At 38.0% G+C, this 18,442-nt stretch overlaps 2 protein-coding genes across 3 annotated transcripts; both read left to right on the forward strand.

Moving 5' to 3' along the window:
* Window positions 1–9,540: 9,540 nt before the first annotated feature.
* On the forward strand, window positions 9,541–11,436 carry Srprbeta (signal recognition particle receptor beta). Its single transcript, XM_077415762.1, has 4 exons — window positions 9,541–10,101; window positions 10,457–10,623; window positions 10,713–10,852; window positions 10,956–11,436. The coding sequence occupies exons 1-4, from the start codon at window positions 10,005–10,007 to the stop codon at window positions 11,299–11,301; spliced, it is 750 nt and encodes a 249-aa protein (XP_077271888.1). The 5' UTR covers window positions 9,541–10,004; the 3' UTR covers window positions 11,302–11,436.
* Window positions 11,437–11,549: 113 nt separating this feature from the next.
* On the forward strand, window positions 11,550–17,576 carry Row (relative of woc). 2 transcript variants are annotated; one of them, XM_077415759.1, is made up of 20 exons: window positions 11,550–11,769; window positions 12,029–12,268; window positions 12,342–12,430; window positions 12,503–12,563; window positions 12,666–12,795; window positions 12,864–12,919; window positions 12,995–13,063; window positions 13,132–13,213; window positions 13,308–13,433; window positions 13,516–13,686; window positions 13,771–14,261; window positions 14,338–14,788; window positions 14,900–15,279; window positions 15,355–15,583; window positions 15,691–15,860; window positions 15,941–16,133; window positions 16,446–16,674; window positions 16,751–16,941; window positions 17,017–17,123; window positions 17,187–17,576. In XM_077415759.1, exons 2-20 carry the CDS (start codon window positions 12,119–12,121, stop codon window positions 17,223–17,225), a joined length of 3,414 nt encoding a protein of 1,137 aa, XP_077271885.1. In that variant the 5' UTR covers window positions 11,550–11,769; window positions 12,029–12,118; the 3' UTR covers window positions 17,226–17,576. The 2 variants fall into 2 exon arrangements, with proteins under 2 accessions (XP_077271885.1, XP_077271886.1); XM_077415760.1 differs by having other exon boundaries at window positions 16,461–16,674.
* The last annotated feature ends 866 nt before the right edge of the window (window positions 17,577–18,442 follow it).

Consider the following 18,442-nt stretch of genomic DNA (forward strand, 5'->3'; position numbering starts at 1 on the left):
AAATACGCGCCTTTACCCCTATTTTCTACTGTCGATTTTCAAATGCAACAGCACGGAAACGCGATCTTTATGTAACAGAAAAAATTGCCAGTCGTGAGAAAATTCACGTAAGACCGTCTGTGGGAGTTGGTCAAAAAAATCTTCTCAACAGAGGTGATGCCCCAGAGGTAAGATCCAGTGGAGTCGAACTCCCCCTCCCGCGTTTAACCCTCGAACGCAGCGAACCCTTAAGGTACCACGATCTCGATCCCCTATATTCTCTCTGGAAAATCCAGATTTTGTGAAATTCTATATTATATACGGTTCGTCAATGGCGCTTTGTTAGGCATGGAGTGACACGCGGCAGTCCGAACGCGACGTTTTATCGAACCCCAAAAAGATTTTCTTTTCTTTACCGAATCTTGAAACGGAATAGTCGATCCCTCTGGTTAACCGGTTATTTAAAAATATTGATGCGCGATCGCAGTTCAATCGATCCAAATATTGATCATCTACAAGTGTTACCTGAGAAACAATATGATCCTCTAAACGGATTTCCCGTCAATATCACAATAATCCTTAAAAATTAGAATATTCACTTTCTATTCATTTAAAGTTTTATAGCGTAAAATATAATAAAAAAAAAACAGATAAAATAAAAATCTTTTACACTTTATTTAAAAATAATTTATAAAAATAAAAATTTTTAAAGAAATGTGCACGCGATCAGCAGTGCAGCAATCTTTTTCAGATCCTACCCAGAGTTTTGATTTATGCATGTATGTACAGAGGATAGTGGTTAAATTTATGAATACAATATAAGAAAAATGGAGGCAAGAATTTTGGAAATAACTACTTTTTTTTTTTTTTTTACCTCTAACTCTAGGAGTCAAGATTCTTAACTAATATTAAAAAAACGCAGCGCGGTTGTTTCAACGTATCCAAAATTCTCATAAAGCATCTTTCATTCATTTCTGATATAACGTTAAATTTACAAATAGACAGATGTGGCGTAAGACGCACCCTTCCACTGAAAGAGCACCAAACCGTAAAGAGATCAATTCTTTTAGAGTCTTAGGATCCAGAAACCCGTTTTGCCGTCTTTTTCCACCTCCGCAATTCCCGCGACGCGTATAAGCCCTCAATTTTCGCACAATGGAGAATCTCGAGACTCCTTATAAAAATTTAACGTACAATGGTGCCTTTGTCCGCGCTTTTACCCCATCCGTCCGATTGAATCGGACAATTTTTTTCCCCGTACGACGAACCGATTCCTCGTGGAACGTCCAAAAATTGGGCAACGTTCGTGAAAAGGTTAAGGCCTATTCTTCAAACATCGCGGTGCAGCCATTCATCACATTTTTTTTTTTTTTTACGTGGGTATCGCGCGTCATTTCCGAATGTTTATGATAAAGATAAGAAAAAAAATGCGTATATATTTACAGTAAGATAAAAAGATATCTTATATAAATACGATCAATTAAATGTTTCTTACATGCAAAGCAACTATAATTGGTATAATGGCAATTATTTTTAAATTCTTGATGCATATGAAATTGCAAGCACAATATAAGGAAATTATGAAAAGAAGCGCGTAAATATGTAACAATAAATATGATTTAACCAGAGAGAGAACCGACAATATAAACGCCAACGATTTGAAGTGTCGCTCGGAGAAGGACCGCCGATAGAATTTATAATCGAATAAAGCACTTCGTGACTGTTACGTCCAAGAGGACTGTAAAGTAGGGTAGACCGGGGACAAAAGTAACATTTTGAGTTTAAGATTTTATAACAATTAAAATATAATATCTACGTAAAAAAGACCTGTACCTTTAGATGTAGAATTTATTTAACTACAAAATTATTTTGTGCTGAATTCAGTAATGTAACTAGAAAAAAAGTTATTATTGTTTAAAGAATATGAGGAATACTGTTACAACCGTCCCAACCCCCGGGACAATTGTAACAGCAGAAGGGGACGATTGTACCACATCATTTATAAACAAAATAATGGTTATTTAGTAGGTTTAATTAATCAATCTTACGAATTTAATGATAAAATAATTTGTTACATGAAAATATCAGTATTTTTTTACATTATAGCAAATAAAAACAAATAATACTGTTTTCTCAACTGAAAGACTTTATATAATCATATATATTTAAAAAATTAACCATAATAAAATAAAAAAGAAACAGAAATAAGCTCTCTCTCTGTCTTTCCTTCTAACATGAACATAAAAAATTTATAATATTATAAATATAAATCTAATATTAATATAAAAACTGAAAATAAAGGAATCACGCAAAAAAATCTATTTTTTTTGTTTTTTAGCGGTAGCACGGCTAGATTTCTTTTTTTTTACATGACACAAGTCATACATTTTGGCAGCCGCACGAATGGATAACTGACCCTTCATAACCTCTTCAAACGCCTGTTCGTATAAATTTACTTCTTTCGTGCCCCGTTGCGTCTTGCGTTTTCTTGTTCGCGGCATTCTACGAAGAAAAATACAAATAACATTGTAAAAAACAACACTAAAATAAGGCCAACCAAACGGGGTTAGGTTAAGTTGAAGTTGTCCCCGAGCAACGGTGACAATTGTAACGCTACAACTGTCCCCAGGCATTGATGTTACAATTGTCCCCTAATGATATTTTATGATTCGAAGTAAATTTTTTACATAAATATCTGGATGAAAGTCAATCGTATTATGCAAATTATCAACATAGATAATCACTAAAACATATAAAAATAAAACCTTATACCTTCGGCATAAAGAACAAAAAGTATTTCAGATTTTATGCACGTAAGAAAACTTACTTTAGGAAGGAAAAAAGTAACTTCTTCTTCTGCACACGTGCACGTTCCGCGAGGGGCGGCAATGAACTAAGGAACAAATGCCGCTCCATCTAGCGAATCTCGCCTCGCGGTCCCACACACGTACCTTTTATAATTTAAGAAATATTCAAGATGTTACAACTGTACCCTGTTACTTTTGTCCCCGGTCTACCCTACAATTTGTAACTTCCCTTTCCGTTTTATTATTCAGGACATTGATGGCGCGGCAAAAAGATGACGACGGGGTCGTGTATCCGCATTAAACACAAAGAGAGAAGTCCAGAGAAGTCTCTTGTGATCGTCACATGTACCGGGTATTCGAACTGCATAAAAGACACTTCGAATGCGATCCACTTCGAATTTAAATCGATTTAGCGATCAGTAATGTGACGGTCGTTAATACGCTAAGCGCACAAAAGCGGAGAGCAGGGATGAAAATATGTGCAGTAGCGTTTTCGCTAAAGATGAAAAAAACGTGGATCTTTAACTTCAAAACGCGGTTCGTTATCGTTTAAACATATCAACCATTATTAATTTATAATAATAAATATTGAACTTTGTTCACAAGAAACATTTTTTATTTTAAGTTTTCATTTTAGATAGGTATCTCTAGAAGCAGTTTACACCTATGGCCTCTAAGTGCCTTAATCCGCCACTGTGTTTTCGCAGGACACAAGTTGCGAGACGATTCCTTACGATGAAGGCTTCACGCGTGCCATAAACTACTCCCTATGCGACGAATTTGTAACGTTTTATTAGCGGGACGAGCAGCAGCAATATACGTGTTCGCGAAGAGCTACTTTGTGCGCGTTTTAATGGGCCCGACTTTGTTCTCGCGACGGCCCCCGTCAGAAGCCGTTATTCAACCGACGGAGATTTACGTTCCTGATGCTCATACGGGAGAAAGGATACGTATGGGGATGCTACCTTTATGATCGGTTCTGTTACAAAGTTGACTCTTTATACCGTGCTTTTAGCCGCGGCTCACAAAGACGGGGTAGAAAAGAGGGACGCCTTTAAAGGATCGCCTCTTCGGCCAGCAGTTTGATGCTCGTCGAGTGCACATCGCAGAAATCTCGCGATCCTCTCCACGACGAATGATCAGTCCCGGTATAAGAGTCTTGCTCTTCAAGAGCGAGTCGCGTTGAATAAAGTCCAACTCAGAACGAATGTGGAATTGAAATACTACGTCTTAAAATACACAATGCCTCAGTCGAATTAAGAATACGAAAAATCACGATTCTGTACAGGAAAAATAGTACAGAACCTACGACCGATGTCTAAAAATTCGTTAAGTCTTTTATACAAAATAAGAAAAAATATATATTTATGTGCAATCTATTCAGAGACACCTATATTTGATTAGCAGTTTTATAAATAGGCTTGTTTTTGCCAATTCTCTATCAAGTCGAACATCATACTTGATACTCTTTCCCCATGATGTTACTCGAAGCGGCTCGGCAAGATATCCCTGCCGTATATACTGCCTTCGCATTCGCTTATCTGATTAACGATGCGTTTTCATCTCTGACCCCGATACCCGCCTCGTTAATAGAGCGAATTCCCGAGCGACAAGAATTACGGTTACCGCAGAGAATTATTAAGCTTTCGTGCCTAGACAATATCTGTTTCTACTTCGACTCTAATTCACTTAGAATGCAGAGAGAGAATTATAATCAAAACGGAGTTATTATTATTTATATTACTTCCTTTACATTTACAAGATGCTGTCGCACGCGAAATTTGAAAGATCACTGTCGCGAGATAAGTACAGCACGCGATGCAATTACTTCCCGTCCGAAAGGGTGACGCGAGATCGGAATACGCGGCCGCAACACACGCGCGCGCCCGCGCGAGACTCGCGCGTTTGGCATCCCGTAATTATGCGATCCGGGGAATCCATTAGCGGCGTTAACCCCACAGGTGCGAGACCGCGAACGGCCGTCGATGTAATCGCCGTCGTGCACGGAACGTGGCCGAATCCAGAAAAAATTAATCCGATCAGATTAGCCGGACCATAGTAATTACGTGCGAAGCGTTAACGCGGCAAGTGCTCCCTTCCGCTCGAGCCGAATAGGCGGTTCGTTTCCATCCCCTTCTCTCTCTCTCTCCCCCCCCTCTCTCTCTCCATCTGTCTTCCTCTTGGATCTCGCGAGTTCGCTAAATCGCTCGGATTAAATCGAGCACGTCGTGCGAGAAATTACGAGGGCCAAATGCCGCTTTGCCACTCTTAAACGACGCGAGATTCTTTTGCTATCTGCATATGATCTGAATCTTTCCAATCTCAAAGTGAATTTCGCAAGGTGAGAGAAAAAGAACGCGCGAGATATAAATTATATATAATTATAGACGCGTATGGTGTTTGAGAAGTGTTATATTTTACCCGTCATTACTATCGCGATACCGATTACAGACGTGGCACGTCCCGCCTTGCGAAAATTGATAAATTTTCTCTAATTTAGCTTAATTTAAAAACGCGTCGTAGTCTTAAATAGTCGACCTTTCTCTCCTTCTCGTTCGTTCTGCACGATTTATATTTTATTTTTGCGTAAAATGGCTATCAGACTTGTTAGTCGGCTTGGCTGGTCATAATATCAACCTGAACATTCCTGACATCAATCTCGACGGCGTTAAGAATTTTATATCGGCTGCGAATTTTATAACGTGCTGAATCTGAAAATCAAGAATAAAAAGTTTTGCGATTGGTTGCGTTTTTTTATTTATTTATTGTACGTTTAGGCTCTGCAGAGAGAATATTCCCGAGAGAGTCGAGAGGAGAAATTTATGTCCGGCGACTTATTTGGCGACATTGTTTACGGGCCAGCAGGAAGCAGTTTGTCCCGCGCTCGCTGCTCCCTTTTTGCGATATAATTGCAGGTTTCTGAGCGTCCGCGCGCGAGCGCGCACCATCGGGGCGGTCCTTTTTTGCGGGTCTTCTGCGGGTCCTCGTAAGAAACTCGCGCGACCGTGTTCTACCTCGTGGACCCCAATCCGGACTCCGCGTCCGGCCCCGCGCGCGCCTTTTTTTTACCCGCACTTTATCACACCGCTCTCCTTTTCTTGCTCGGTTCCCCCCCAAGATCGAGTTCCCGCTTTTACGCTAGTCCGTCGATCGTGTCTCCACTTTTACGTTCCCTCCCGCGGATATGCGATCGGAGAAAGTGCAAGCGCTCTTCGATACTTAATCGATCGTCTCTTCTCCTTTCGTGTGTCTTCCGCGGATCCGTTCCCCTTTCATTCGAGTGGCGGAAAGGGCAACCTTCGTCACGATTCGATCGTCCGTAAATAATGTTCGGCCTGCACCGCGATCGATACGATTACTTTTGGGATCGCGCGAACCGTACCTTCGATTACACCGCCGGAATTGCTCTGTTCGCGATGTAAGGATCGGTAACGAGAGCAAGACGCTCTTCTTAAGCATCTCCGGAACCTATCATTTTTTCGTGCCGCGTCAAAAAGAGAGAGAGAGAGAGAGACCCGATCGTGCCATCCGATAATTGATACATACTTAACAAGAAAGGGTCGGCGCGGGAAGCGTATAATTAAGAATGCTGGCAAATTTATGACGGTTCTTTGGGATGTATCATTACATACAAAATATGTTGGCCGATACATATCTCGCCGTGCGTAACGTTGACAACTTATCGGCGTTATGCCGATTAGATTCCTTCGCGAGCAGCTTCCGCAAAAGGCCGTGAAAGATGTGCTGATAAAAGAAAAGAAAATTCCATTACAAAATCAGCTAAGATGACTTAAGTCACTTACCAGAAGTTTACAAACGGTACGGAGAACAATAGTCAATAGTCTCCCAGGAGTAAAGAGAAAAGTTATTATCGTGAACAAAACACGTGTGCGAAAGGGAGAAGTCCTTGAGGATCCACGCTGTACTCGAGTACAGGAGACATCTTCCACGGCCTTTTACGGTTTAAAACGCCGAGAGATAAATTGAGGAAGGTTTGACTCACCGGGACGACCGGCGTGGTGGAATCACGTGCGCTGGAGCCTCCAGGGACGGCAGGTAATCGATGTGGAGAGCCGAACGTCCTGATTGCGGCACGGCGGACTGACGGACGGGACGCTATCCCGGGGGGGGACGTGCCGCGACGGCGAGTCGGTTCGCGAATCCGGTCCAGGATGCATCTCTCTCGCGGCCGATGCAATAAATTCACTGATACGAGTCGACGGAGAAGCGCGCACCCGCGTGTCGCGTCGGACCCTCTTCCTCGTCCGTCGCGTACGGAAACGCGAGCGCGCGGGGCTCGAATTCCCGCGTCCCTTCCTACGACCGGGATAGATGCACGCGCGAGGGGGATCCATCTCGGGGACCCATCGTGCCTGAGAAACGACGCAACCTGTAAAAGAGAGTAAAATCAGACTCCGGCGCAACACCGAGCTATCTGGATTTTCACCTTTTCGCCACGAAACATACCAGGTGTGCTGCTAGAACAGAAAGTCACAATAAAGTCAAAATAATGGCAAAATGAGCCAAGAATCGTTATTTTGACATCATTTCGACCTCATTGTGACTTGCAGTTGTACCTGGGCACCTGACTCGACCGTGACCGAGAAATGCATTTTATCGCGACCTACTTTGAACATGGAAGCCACCTTGCCGTGTCGAAGTCCACCGATCGGAGTCATCGGACTTCGTCAATATCGGGAATCAGACTAGATTTCAATTTTTCACCTGTACCGATCTCAATTTCTCGTCGCGACGCGACAGTGTTGAAGTATCGCGACGAAATCGACCAACAACGACCACGTCGGGGCACTATTCGTAAGATTGCGACAAATGAATTTGCTCACCGGGCGAATTGCGCCGCCATTACTGCTCCACCTTGGCCGTTCGTGGTTTTTTCGGGCGGGCACGACCCGATCGGGAATTCGCGGCTAATCGCGATCCCACGGTTAGCTGGTACGACGCGACGATCGCCCGTTGTTTCGTACCGGTCATTTCGACCCTTCACTGCACCCGCGGCGCGCTTAAAACGGATAAACGATCGCGAAACGCGAGGAAGGATCAGCTGTCGCGTCGCTCCGACAACTCGTTAGGCGCGAACTGTACTTGTACTAGCGTACGAGAAAAATTCAAATCTGGTGAATTAGTAATAACTTCACACCACGAGTGGAGGCGCTGAGTATCGATAGATTGCGTATTGAATAGGATTTGACCAATTAGGATCAAATAGATAAAGGTGCCTTCGTCCTGATTGGCCAAAGGCTCTCCGTGAAATCTCAATACGATATATCGAACCTCGAATACGTAATTTAATGCCTAATTATAATTTTTTATTTTATTACCGCATCAGATGCGTTTACACTGATTACGACATTATAAATGATGGCAACGCATGATTATAATAAAATTATTTATTATAATTGTAAATAAACTTTAATAATAAGAGAAATGTAAAGCTTATTTAATTTAATCAGCATTTAATTGTCTATGATAATTCACTGTGCCGCAACAATCATATCTTAATAATTATATATGTGTGCCCCGAATTAATAATACTACATAAGAATTTTTATTTATTTCAAATATCAGCTGTATCACACATGCATATACATACATTTTTATATTTTATTTAATGTAAAAGTCAAATCGAGAGAGAGAGAGAGAGAGAGAGAGAGAAGAGTATTCCTGTTATAATCCATTTTTATCAATATAAATTAACTTTAATCTCGGTTTGACTTACTTTTAATCTCTTTCTAATTCTTAGAGAACTAGAAAGAGATAAAAAATAAGTTAAATTGAGATTAAAGTTAATCTATGTTGAAAGAAATAGATATTAACTCGTATTAATTATTATTACACTCCAGAAAAAAAAATTTTCGTGTACATTTACATATATAAAATATGTTCATATATGTTTTCTTTCTCTTGTGTAATATATCTCTGTTCATAATATATACAAGAAAAATGATGGAAAGAAAAATTAAAAAATAATAAAAGGATCATTAAAAAGATTATACAAGATAAAGAAAAAATACATACATGGACATATTTTATATATAATTAAGAAAATATTTTCCTCGCATAGAACGTCACAGACGTTCACGTAGGCATTATTTATTTTTTTAACGTACTTAATGTACATATTTCAATAGATCAATTAGATTATAAATCAAAAATATAATTTTAAATTTAAAACGGTACGTAATACAAATTTATTTTATATAAATTTATTAAATTTGTATATAAAATTTTTTAATCTAAATTTTAATGTAAATTCTTAGTACAAATATTATGAGTGCCTTATTCTTGTGAGACAAACGTACAATGTTAACTATCCAATAATAATTTTTGAAGCCTCGAAAATGTCCATGGTCAACAGTCAATTATTTAACAAAGTATCTATAAAGTATGTATTCTTGCTAAGAAAAAGCATGATCCTAAGATAAAAAATATTATCATCTTATATTGTCGTGAAGCGTCTGCAGGTGGCTGCATCATCTATTCGATCTAGACAACGGCATCTTTACAAAACTCGCTGAAACCGCGTCCAAATTTTTGAACAAATACCATTGTGATAAAATGCAATTCGAGATCTATATTAGCGACAGCTAAAATCGTGTCGATAAGTTTTACGGATGATATATAATTGTGCATTTTTACGTAACTTATCGTCGATAAATACATATGTTTTATTATGTGTACCATTTGACACAATAGGCCTATTCGCCCTCTTCTTTTTTTACTGAACTTCTTTTGCGCGGTTTATCCTTTCTCTTTTTCTCTTCACGTTGGAGAGAAAAAAATAAAAAAATAGACCGTGCAAGAAGTTGAGCTAAATAGAGGCCTAGGCCTGGTTCGTTTTAGCTGAACTTCTTGCACGGTCTATCTTTTCTCTTTCTCTTTTCACTTTGGAGAGAAAAAGAAAAAAAAGATGAATCGTGCAAGTCCAGCTACAATAGAACAGGCATATTTTGACATAATTCCGCGTCCTGCAGGAGCCATTGCAAACTCCTATTGATCGTGCAGGCCTATAAGTTGACCACGCTTCTCGAATTATTGATTAATTTCATCTCGACAGTATTTACAATTCTTTTCCCGGTTGTTGCACGCGTTGCATGCTTGTGCGTAACCTCCAACGCTCCAACAAGACTCGTATCATCGGCATATGTCCACGAGGGATCGTAAGGTTGTAGGATTGCAAGGGAATCGTATATCACGATTATGGAACAATACGTGAAACTATTGTTGGGAGAAGATGGCAATTCGCAGCTTCTGTATCCAGTCTTACTGATCGTTGTGTTTGCCGTTATAGTGCTAGGTAATTACATGTTTATTTACAGTCGTAACGTTGAGAACATATTGTTTTCACTTTATGAACTCAGACATGATTGTTTGATTCACTGTATTTACTGCGCTCTCTAGTATATTTAAAATTGCTTTGATTTGTTTTTTTTTTTTTTAACTTGCGAAAAGTATATTCCAATTTTTTAATTTAGTCTTTTAATTTAAATAAGTTTGCACGAAAATATGTACGATTTGTTTCTCTGATAATGTTCGCTGAGTTAATATAAAAAAAATATTCTTTTTTGTACTTGACTTATTTGCTGACGTATAATGTTACATCGTTCTCTTACGTATGATGGCGATACTTTAATTGAATGTAATTTGTACAGTTTTATTTGCACTGTGGCGCAGAAAGAAGTCTACGGGTCATATTATCCTTTTAACGGGCCTCAGCGACAGTGGAAAAACATTGATCTATGCGAGATTATTATATTCCAAATATGTCCAGACGTATACATCTATTAAGGAAAATGTAGGGAAGATTACAGTCAACAACGTAAGATTTAAACAACATTTTGTGACAGATTTTATAATTCTATGCGATTTGTCTACTGTAATTGTCCTCATAAAAAAACGTTTGCTTAGAGTTCTTTGAGAATAGTGGATATTCCTGGAGACGAACGACTGCGCTACAAGTACTTTGACAAGTACAAATCGTCAGTCAGAGGTCTGATTTATGTGATCGATACGGTGACTATTCAGAAGGAGCTCAGAGATGTGGCTGAGTAAGTATATAATGTAATCTGACAAAATTGACTTGACAGAATGTTTCACATAAATTTTGAGTAAAAATTTTAATATCTCTACATAATCAATACTTCTTCGCAGGTATCTGTACAATTTATTATCGGATCCCAGCATACAAAAGAACGTTCCCGTCCTGATATTGTGCAACAAGCAGGATCAAATTTTGGCTAAAGGTTGCACGGTAATAAAAATGCTGTTGGAGAACGAAATGAATGTGCTGCGAATGACAAAAACTAGCCAGTTAGAAGCCACTGACGCGTCGTCAACCAACGTCTTCCTCGGAAAACAGGGAAAGCACTTTGACTTCTCGCATTTGGATTCGCCGGTCTATTTTGCGGAATCGTACGCATTTACCAGAGGTACTGGACCGTCAGTCGACCTCGAACAGCTTAACGAGTGGTTAAACAAAATCGAAAACCTAATGTAACGCATACAATCTTACTGAATATAAATTATTGTGTTTACAAGTAACTTTGTGATTACACAGAGAATTCTTTTTATATAAACTTTCGAAAAAGATCATGTCTCATCGCGTTAATATAATAAATATTTATTTAACGTACAGTTTATGTGTACGATCTTTGTCCCGTATATAAATATACATATAGATTGCTTCCATAAACTCGGAGATAACTGTAGAGCGTGATGTGACCGATCGTTCATGATGTAATGGCATCCGACCGAGTCGGCGCAAATGTTGCCGGCCGTCGCCGCCTTCCGCGCAAGGATCGTATTGTTGAGCGTCGAATATCCCGGGGGTCGAAGTTTTGCCGCTTGATACTCCGGCGCGGTTAGGCGATTAGGTTACGTATTGTTTGATTGTTCTGCGAGTCGGCGAATTTCTGTTGATGTATCAAACATCGACATTTTTGCCTGCAAGCGGATGCAACGATAGGTAAGGCCAGAAGCCAGAGATATATAGCCATCGGGCATCTCGGTACGGGTCCCTTCCCCAGTCCCAGTCCCAGTCTCAGCGCCGATCGGCCGAATGTTTTTTTTGAAGCAGATAGTAGCGACATATTAATGAGCCGATAGTGACGACATTCAATCCGTGTATCCGCAAAACTACCGATAATTGACGAAGCAATTTGGAGAAATATCCACTTAGGGAGTCCTTATTGTCTTTGTCTTATTCTTACTTTTTCACTTTCCAGTTAGATTTATCGTTTGTGAGACGCGACTTTAACAAGTCGGTTTTGATTCAATCGCACACCACGTGCCGATGATTTTTCACGCAAACATCTATGGACAAAATGCCAAGAGTACGGATGTTCTCGCGCTCTGTCATAAATGTTCGTCCAGCCAACATGACGTTGAATTTAGAATGCTCAGAAGAACCTCTGAACGAAGCTCAGCAGAAGCTAAGAACGAAGCTCAAGGACGATTCCAATAGAGTAAATTCATCTGCCCAATCATTTTTTCCTAATAACATAAATATGTATTATACATCGATCTATTTGCTACCAGGTTGCAGTTATGCTACAAGAAATGCTTAAAGATGACGGTAAATTAGTATGCCAAGTGGGAAGTGTCAGTGGTTATCAGTTTAATACATTGTAAGTATCGAATTATGGAATAATTATAGATGTAACATCAAATGTAACTACATAGTTATTTAATGTTTGCAGACCTGCAACGCCAACGCCTGCTCCAGCAGTAGTTCAGAACAACCCTCAGATTTTAAATGTTGTAAGTATTTTAGTATAAACTTCATTACGATTGAAAGTAATAGAAGATGACATTATTATTTTTTTTTGTATAGAAGCAATAATTTTCTTGTTTACTTTTTAGGCCCAACAAAACAAGAATTCAGCACCAATTAAATTGAATATTGGTAACACAAGTGGACCTCAAGGAAATATCCAGCTAGTAGTTGATCATCGTATGGGAGTTATTTTGGGACCCGTTACACAAACCCAAGGTAGCAAGCAACCTTATTACTTAATTATAGCCCGTGGTTTATCGAAGACTACTTAAACGTGATTTCAGGCACAGCTACTACAACCACATCTGCAGCTTCAACCGTGGCACAGCCTCAAGAGAATGTATTATCAATTCCATTTGTACTTCCTTTATTGAAAGTAGATTTTTAACATTAATTACACATTAATATTTTTTAGTATAAGTACACCAGATCTGGGCGTAGAACAAAAGTTCTTCAAGTGCAACAACCTGATATTATAGAAGAGGTATGATTTTTACAAGTATAAGTTACAAAACTGCGCTGTAACTATAATACAATATTTGATTTTTACAGCCTGCACCCGCACTCGCACCGACACCCACAGTCACTCGCGTGAAACAAAAGCCTACGGCAACGCAGGTTACATCTAGTAAGGGTAAGCACATTTTTTAAATTAATATTTTCCATAGAAAGAAAGAAAAGAGAGATAAGAAAATCTTATAACTGATGAAATTAATGTGGGCTTGCAGCTACTACCACTTCTCAAGGTGTGACAAGTGTCAGAATAAAGACTGTCGCTAAACAGGCAAATCAATCAAGTGCCAAACCTACAGAACATACTAGTATAGGTGGAATATCCATCGGCAAAAATACAGGTGAAAACTGGAAACAATGTAATATTATTTTTAGAAATGTTATAATAATATCTGATTTTACTCATTACGAAATTTTTTATAGCCAACGAACAGATTGACGAATCCAAAAAGAACCAGCCTGATAGCAGAGAATTCACGTTTAACAAAACGACTGGTGGCCGAACTTTCCCCTCCTTAGTGGTGGTAGCAAGACCAAATTTACGTAATAAAGACATTCCATCGCCAGTTGTACAAAAAGAAAGACAAGCATTAGGTATATCTTTTTTTTTTACTCTTTTTTACTACCAACATACAACGATGCAGTGTTAAATGTATATTAATAATCGAAATTTTTCAGATGCTAAAGTTAAGAACGTGCTCATGTTTTCTGCCACAAAATTCGCCGAATGGTTGATACAACAGGGCTTAGTAAAATCGGAACAATACTGTTTGCAGCACAGTTCGAACTTTCAGAAACCTAAACTCAAGTTAGGAATGTACAGCGATCAGGGAACGTTTCCCTATTCTGGTGGTTACGTTTGGATATCCAGTTGCTGTCCCGATAGATTCGTCTCCGTCTTTTCCGGTTCTATTTTCCAGGGAGCTCATTACACACCCACAGTCTTGTTAAAATTGATTTATCATTGGGCGTGTCAAACTAACGTGCAAAACGTAATCACCTGGGTGAAAGTATCCAATATCTACCTAAAAAATTTTTATACAAATCTACGTAGCATTTGCACAGCGGCAGTATGGGATAAGAGTCGTAAGATGGGCGGTAAAAATTCAGTGATACAAGTCGGTGTGATTAGTTTAGGCACGACATCGCAAGATGGACATTTGCGACAGGTGAAACATCTTGATGATATTCTCGTTTCATTAGAAAAGAAGTTTATATAATGACGAATTCGGCTCTCGCATTTAGGTGAAAGTCGAAGTTCTTGGCGTTTTAGATCCGAGTACATTGGACATACGGTTACGTGCCTGTGAACCAATGCAGGATGAGGATAGATCATTTAAAAGACGCTTTAATAATATTCTACACCCTTTGAAAGAGTGGGTCCATACAGACTCGAAAATAATGACCGACTTCACTGTCGACAAGAGCACGTTGCAGGATATGGGCTATAACCACGTTGTACAATCTGCATTTTCAGAACAGAACCCTAAAAATTTCATGAGCAATTACCATATCATGGAATATCTTAGAAAAATCGTGCCAAGAATGTTTCAGAACACATTAAGTTTACTTAGTAGACAAATGATACAACAGTTCTTAGACGAATTAATATGGAGAGAGATGTATGGCGCTACAGCGGAACGTGCGTTCGACAATATTATACGACATATCGCGGAGCAAACTAAACTCGATTCCAGTAAGTGAGAAATTTCACTGATCACATAACTGATAAGAATGTAACAATTTATGATTGTACGCGTATTCAAAACCCTATATTATTGGGTAAAAAGATTGTATATTTTTTCAGATGATTCTTTGCTAGATCGCCTATCGAAGGTAGCTGCTAATCCATTTCAAAAATGGTCTTATTCCAATCCAACTAATACGCCAGTTACATCAAAAGATTCAACTCCGGTAACTGACGTAGCATCATCCCAGAAAACTTTCGAGGCTGCTACGACAAGACAAGGCGTGCGCCGAGGAAGGAAATCCCGAATTCATACCATGACAACTCCAGAACACGAAGTAAAAAGGGTAGCCGTTGATTCTAAGCTCAATAAAGAAAAAGAAGATAAAAGCGAGAAAGACTCGAAAGAGCAAATTCAACTCCAAGAATTATATTATGCCACAATGGAAGGTGATAAGAATCTGATATCAAAGGAAACCAGGGCTTCCTTATATTTCAAGGTTTATTCAAAGTTTTTATACTGTCATACTATTAGCATGTTTCATTATGTCTGATAAATTTTTTTTTCGGCTTAGTGTTTCCTCTGTGCGACAGTAATGAGATCTAATACTGAAGTGATGGAACATATGGTTAGTCATGTACCACCGCAATTGCCAGGTCAATCGGAATTGTCGGTATGCCGATACTGTTGCACCCCACTTTCGTCGCAACATCAAATGCTTACTCATGTGTCGGAAACACACAGCAATTTTGGTCATTGTGATAATGTTATGGTAGTTTGCGCAATTTGCGAGGAGAAATTTGGTAAGCTAACATTTTCAAATCAACTTATAATCCGTAATTAAGAAAACAAATAAGATGTGTATATATATAATGCGAGGTGATCACATTTGCACATGTTTCTCATTCAGGAAAAAGCAAATCCTTGATTGATCATTTGTCGTTGATGCATTATCCTTCCGAAATGCCGTATAAATGCGAAAGTTGCGGCTATCGTACATCCAGTCATAAGGACGTCATAGATCATTATTATAAAATCCATGAAAAGGGTGAAGGATTGCAATGCCCGTATTGCCTTAAAGTAAGAAAAGAAAAATACCACGAATGTACTTCTCATTCCTATGTCAATGTTGATTAATGCAACTTTACTATTGTGAAAAGGTAATACAATTTGTGAACGAGGGCACCCCGAACGCGTCCAACGTTTACGCTTATTTGTCGCACATGCAAAGGCATATCGTAAGAAGAGATCAAGGAAAAGGCAACAAGTGTTCAAGATGCTGTCTCTGGTTCAATAAAAAGAGTTCTCTAACAATACATCAGCGGGAGTTACACGATTGTGTTTCTAATCCAAGTAAATATATATTTAAACGTATAGTTAAATATTTAAGCTGTATATATAAAAAGATATAAAAATTCATCCTTACGTATATTCACTGATGTTAGAACCTCATAGGATATTAAAAACAAAATAAGATTCTTTCTCTTATACATTATCTTTATTACTAACGAATTAATTAACAAGAACATGTTAAAAAATTAATCGAAATTCAACTTACATATCTATTTCATATCAGTTGTATTATTTATTCTTTTTTAATGTACTCTGAATATACGTTCGTATATATTATGTGAAAAGAGATTGCAATTTCTATTATCTAATCAGAAAATAAATATATAGAAGCAGTACCTTATTCTGCCGGCAATAGTGGCATAATGGTCTCCAAAAACATACCGGAGATAATACGATTTTCTGTGGATAGTCCACGACCCGAATTACCACCAGATGAAAAAATACAAAAGTGGAGTACCGGACCAGTTATGGTGAACACTTCCGCCAGATATTTATCCTGCCAGGAGTGTGAGGAAGATATTGACGAAGATGAACATTATCCGTAAGTATACTATTTTAAAATAATAACCAATAATCTTGCAATTAATAACGTGAATAAAAAATTATTTAACGCACAGAGGCGAGCAGCGATGTCAACAGTGCCGTTACGTCACGTGCTGTTGGCGCGCATTCCAAGAACATCAACAACAAATTCATAATGAACGACCGAAGACCAGTCTGATCGTGCCATCTCCTTTAGTTAACATCCCGTTAGACAAGAAATTACAATGCCCATGTGGTTACACGTCGAACGATGGCAACCGATTAGGTATCATAGTTGTGAAGGCTGTAACATTCAATATTGTAAGCATAAAACTTAATTTTAATTGACATCATATTGCAGCGAAACACTTGATAAAATGTAAAAGATTGTCGGCACATCCCGTTGAAGAATCGGCGCCATCTGGTATGCTCGATAGTTTAGGATTAGTTCCGAGAACCGCATCTGAGGTACGACATATTTTCATATTTTTTTTTAATTTTTAACTGTCTAACTCCTTTAATTGTTCACAGGAATCTGATGCACACGAGAAATCCAATTCACGCAATTAGATGCAGCAAAAACGAGAAATGTAATTGCTATTGTGATGAATGACAGCCTTGGCCAAAATTATTAGGCACCCTCGTAATCATCATTATGCTGTACTGAATCTAATATCAGGAAAGGCTTCAGTATTGTTTAAAAGTTGTTTACTAGAGTGTTCATTATTATGAACGCGTTTATGTTAATTTTTTATTTCTTTCAAAAATGAATGTTATTTTCAAAAACTTCATTTTAATAGGGTGCCTAATAATTTTGGCCAAGGCTTATTTATAAATAGATATAGATGTACGAGAGATATATGTATCATATACTTATGACTTTTAATCCTCGGAGAACACACAAGGTCAATCTGTCCCTTTTTTTTGCCAGAAAAATTTATAGCCAGAAATATTAAAAATATATTTTTTTTTCTTTCCAAAAGATCACTGGGTCAATCTGACCCTACCATACGTTGATCGTCCACCATTTTAAATTGGCGAATGCGATCAGCTTGAAAAAATTTCCAGATGTACTTGGAACATTGTTAAATCAATTGATATAAATAAAAAGTGCCGTTGGAATTATCTACATATTTAAAAAAAAATTTTTAATTTTTTAAAATTATTTTTTTTTTGAATTTTTTTAAATATGTAAATAATTCCAACGGCATTTTTTATTTATATCAATTGATTTAACAATGGTCCAAGTACAGCTGGAAGTTTTTTCAAGCTGATCGCACTCGTCAATTTAAAATAGTGGACGATGATCAAAGTGTGTGTAGGGTCAGATTGACCCAGAGTGTTCTCCATGAATGAAAAAATAGGTGTGTTCTCCGAGGGTTAATATGAAAGCATATATATTGAAAATTTTAATTTCTATAGTATCTGAACCAGAATTTGATTTTATGAATCAACGAAAAATATAAGTAAATGGTTTAACTTTTGTACTAATCTTATTTTGGAAATATCAAATATTGAAATATGCAAAATAAACAAAATAACGTCGTTTTATATATTGATGAAATTTTAACACGTGGCAATATTTTTTGCACATAAAAATTATAAATGAAACAAATACCCTATGCTTATTTATAACTAATTTTATCGTATGCATTATATATAGTTACACTAAATCAATGTGTTTCAACTATATATATTTTGTGCACAAAAGTTTTCGTATTAAATAAAAGCACTTGCATATTTCGCATTTTATTTTTATCACTTAAGTTCGATGTTTAATTAAATAA

This window comes from Temnothorax americanus, unplaced genomic scaffold, assembly GCF_048541705.1.
Source record: "Temnothorax americanus isolate GAGA-0224 unplaced genomic scaffold, ASM4854170v1 Scaffold4, whole genome shotgun sequence".
NCBI lineage: Eukaryota > Metazoa > Arthropoda > Insecta > Hymenoptera > Formicidae > Temnothorax > Temnothorax americanus.

What these genes read in the sequence shown, in the direction of transcription:
- Srprbeta (XM_077415762.1), top strand. Translation starts at nt 10,005, where the DNA reads ATGGAACAATACGTGAAACTATTGTTGGGAGAAGATGGCAATTCGCAG. An exon ending in GGAAGATTACAGTCAACAAC is followed by an intron (nt 10,624 to 10,712) that starts GTAAGATTTAAA and finishes ACGTTTGCTTAG; the next exon opens with AGTTCTTTGAGAATAGTGGA. An exon ending in GAGCTCAGAGATGTGGCTGA is followed by an intron (nt 10,853 to 10,955) that starts GTAAGTATATAA and finishes ACTTCTTCGCAG; the next exon opens with GTATCTGTACAATTTATTAT.
- Row (XM_077415759.1), top strand. Translation starts at nt 12,119, where the DNA reads ATGGACAAAATGCCAAGAGTACGGATGTTCTCGCGCTCTGTCATAAAT. An exon ending in GGGCTTCCTTATATTTCAAG is followed by an intron (nt 15,280 to 15,354) that starts GTTTATTCAAAG and finishes TTTTCGGCTTAG; the next exon opens with TGTTTCCTCTGTGCGACAGT. An exon ending in GAACGATGGCAACCGATTAG is followed by an intron (nt 16,942 to 17,016) that starts GTATCATAGTTG and finishes ATCATATTGCAG; the next exon opens with CGAAACACTTGATAAAATGT.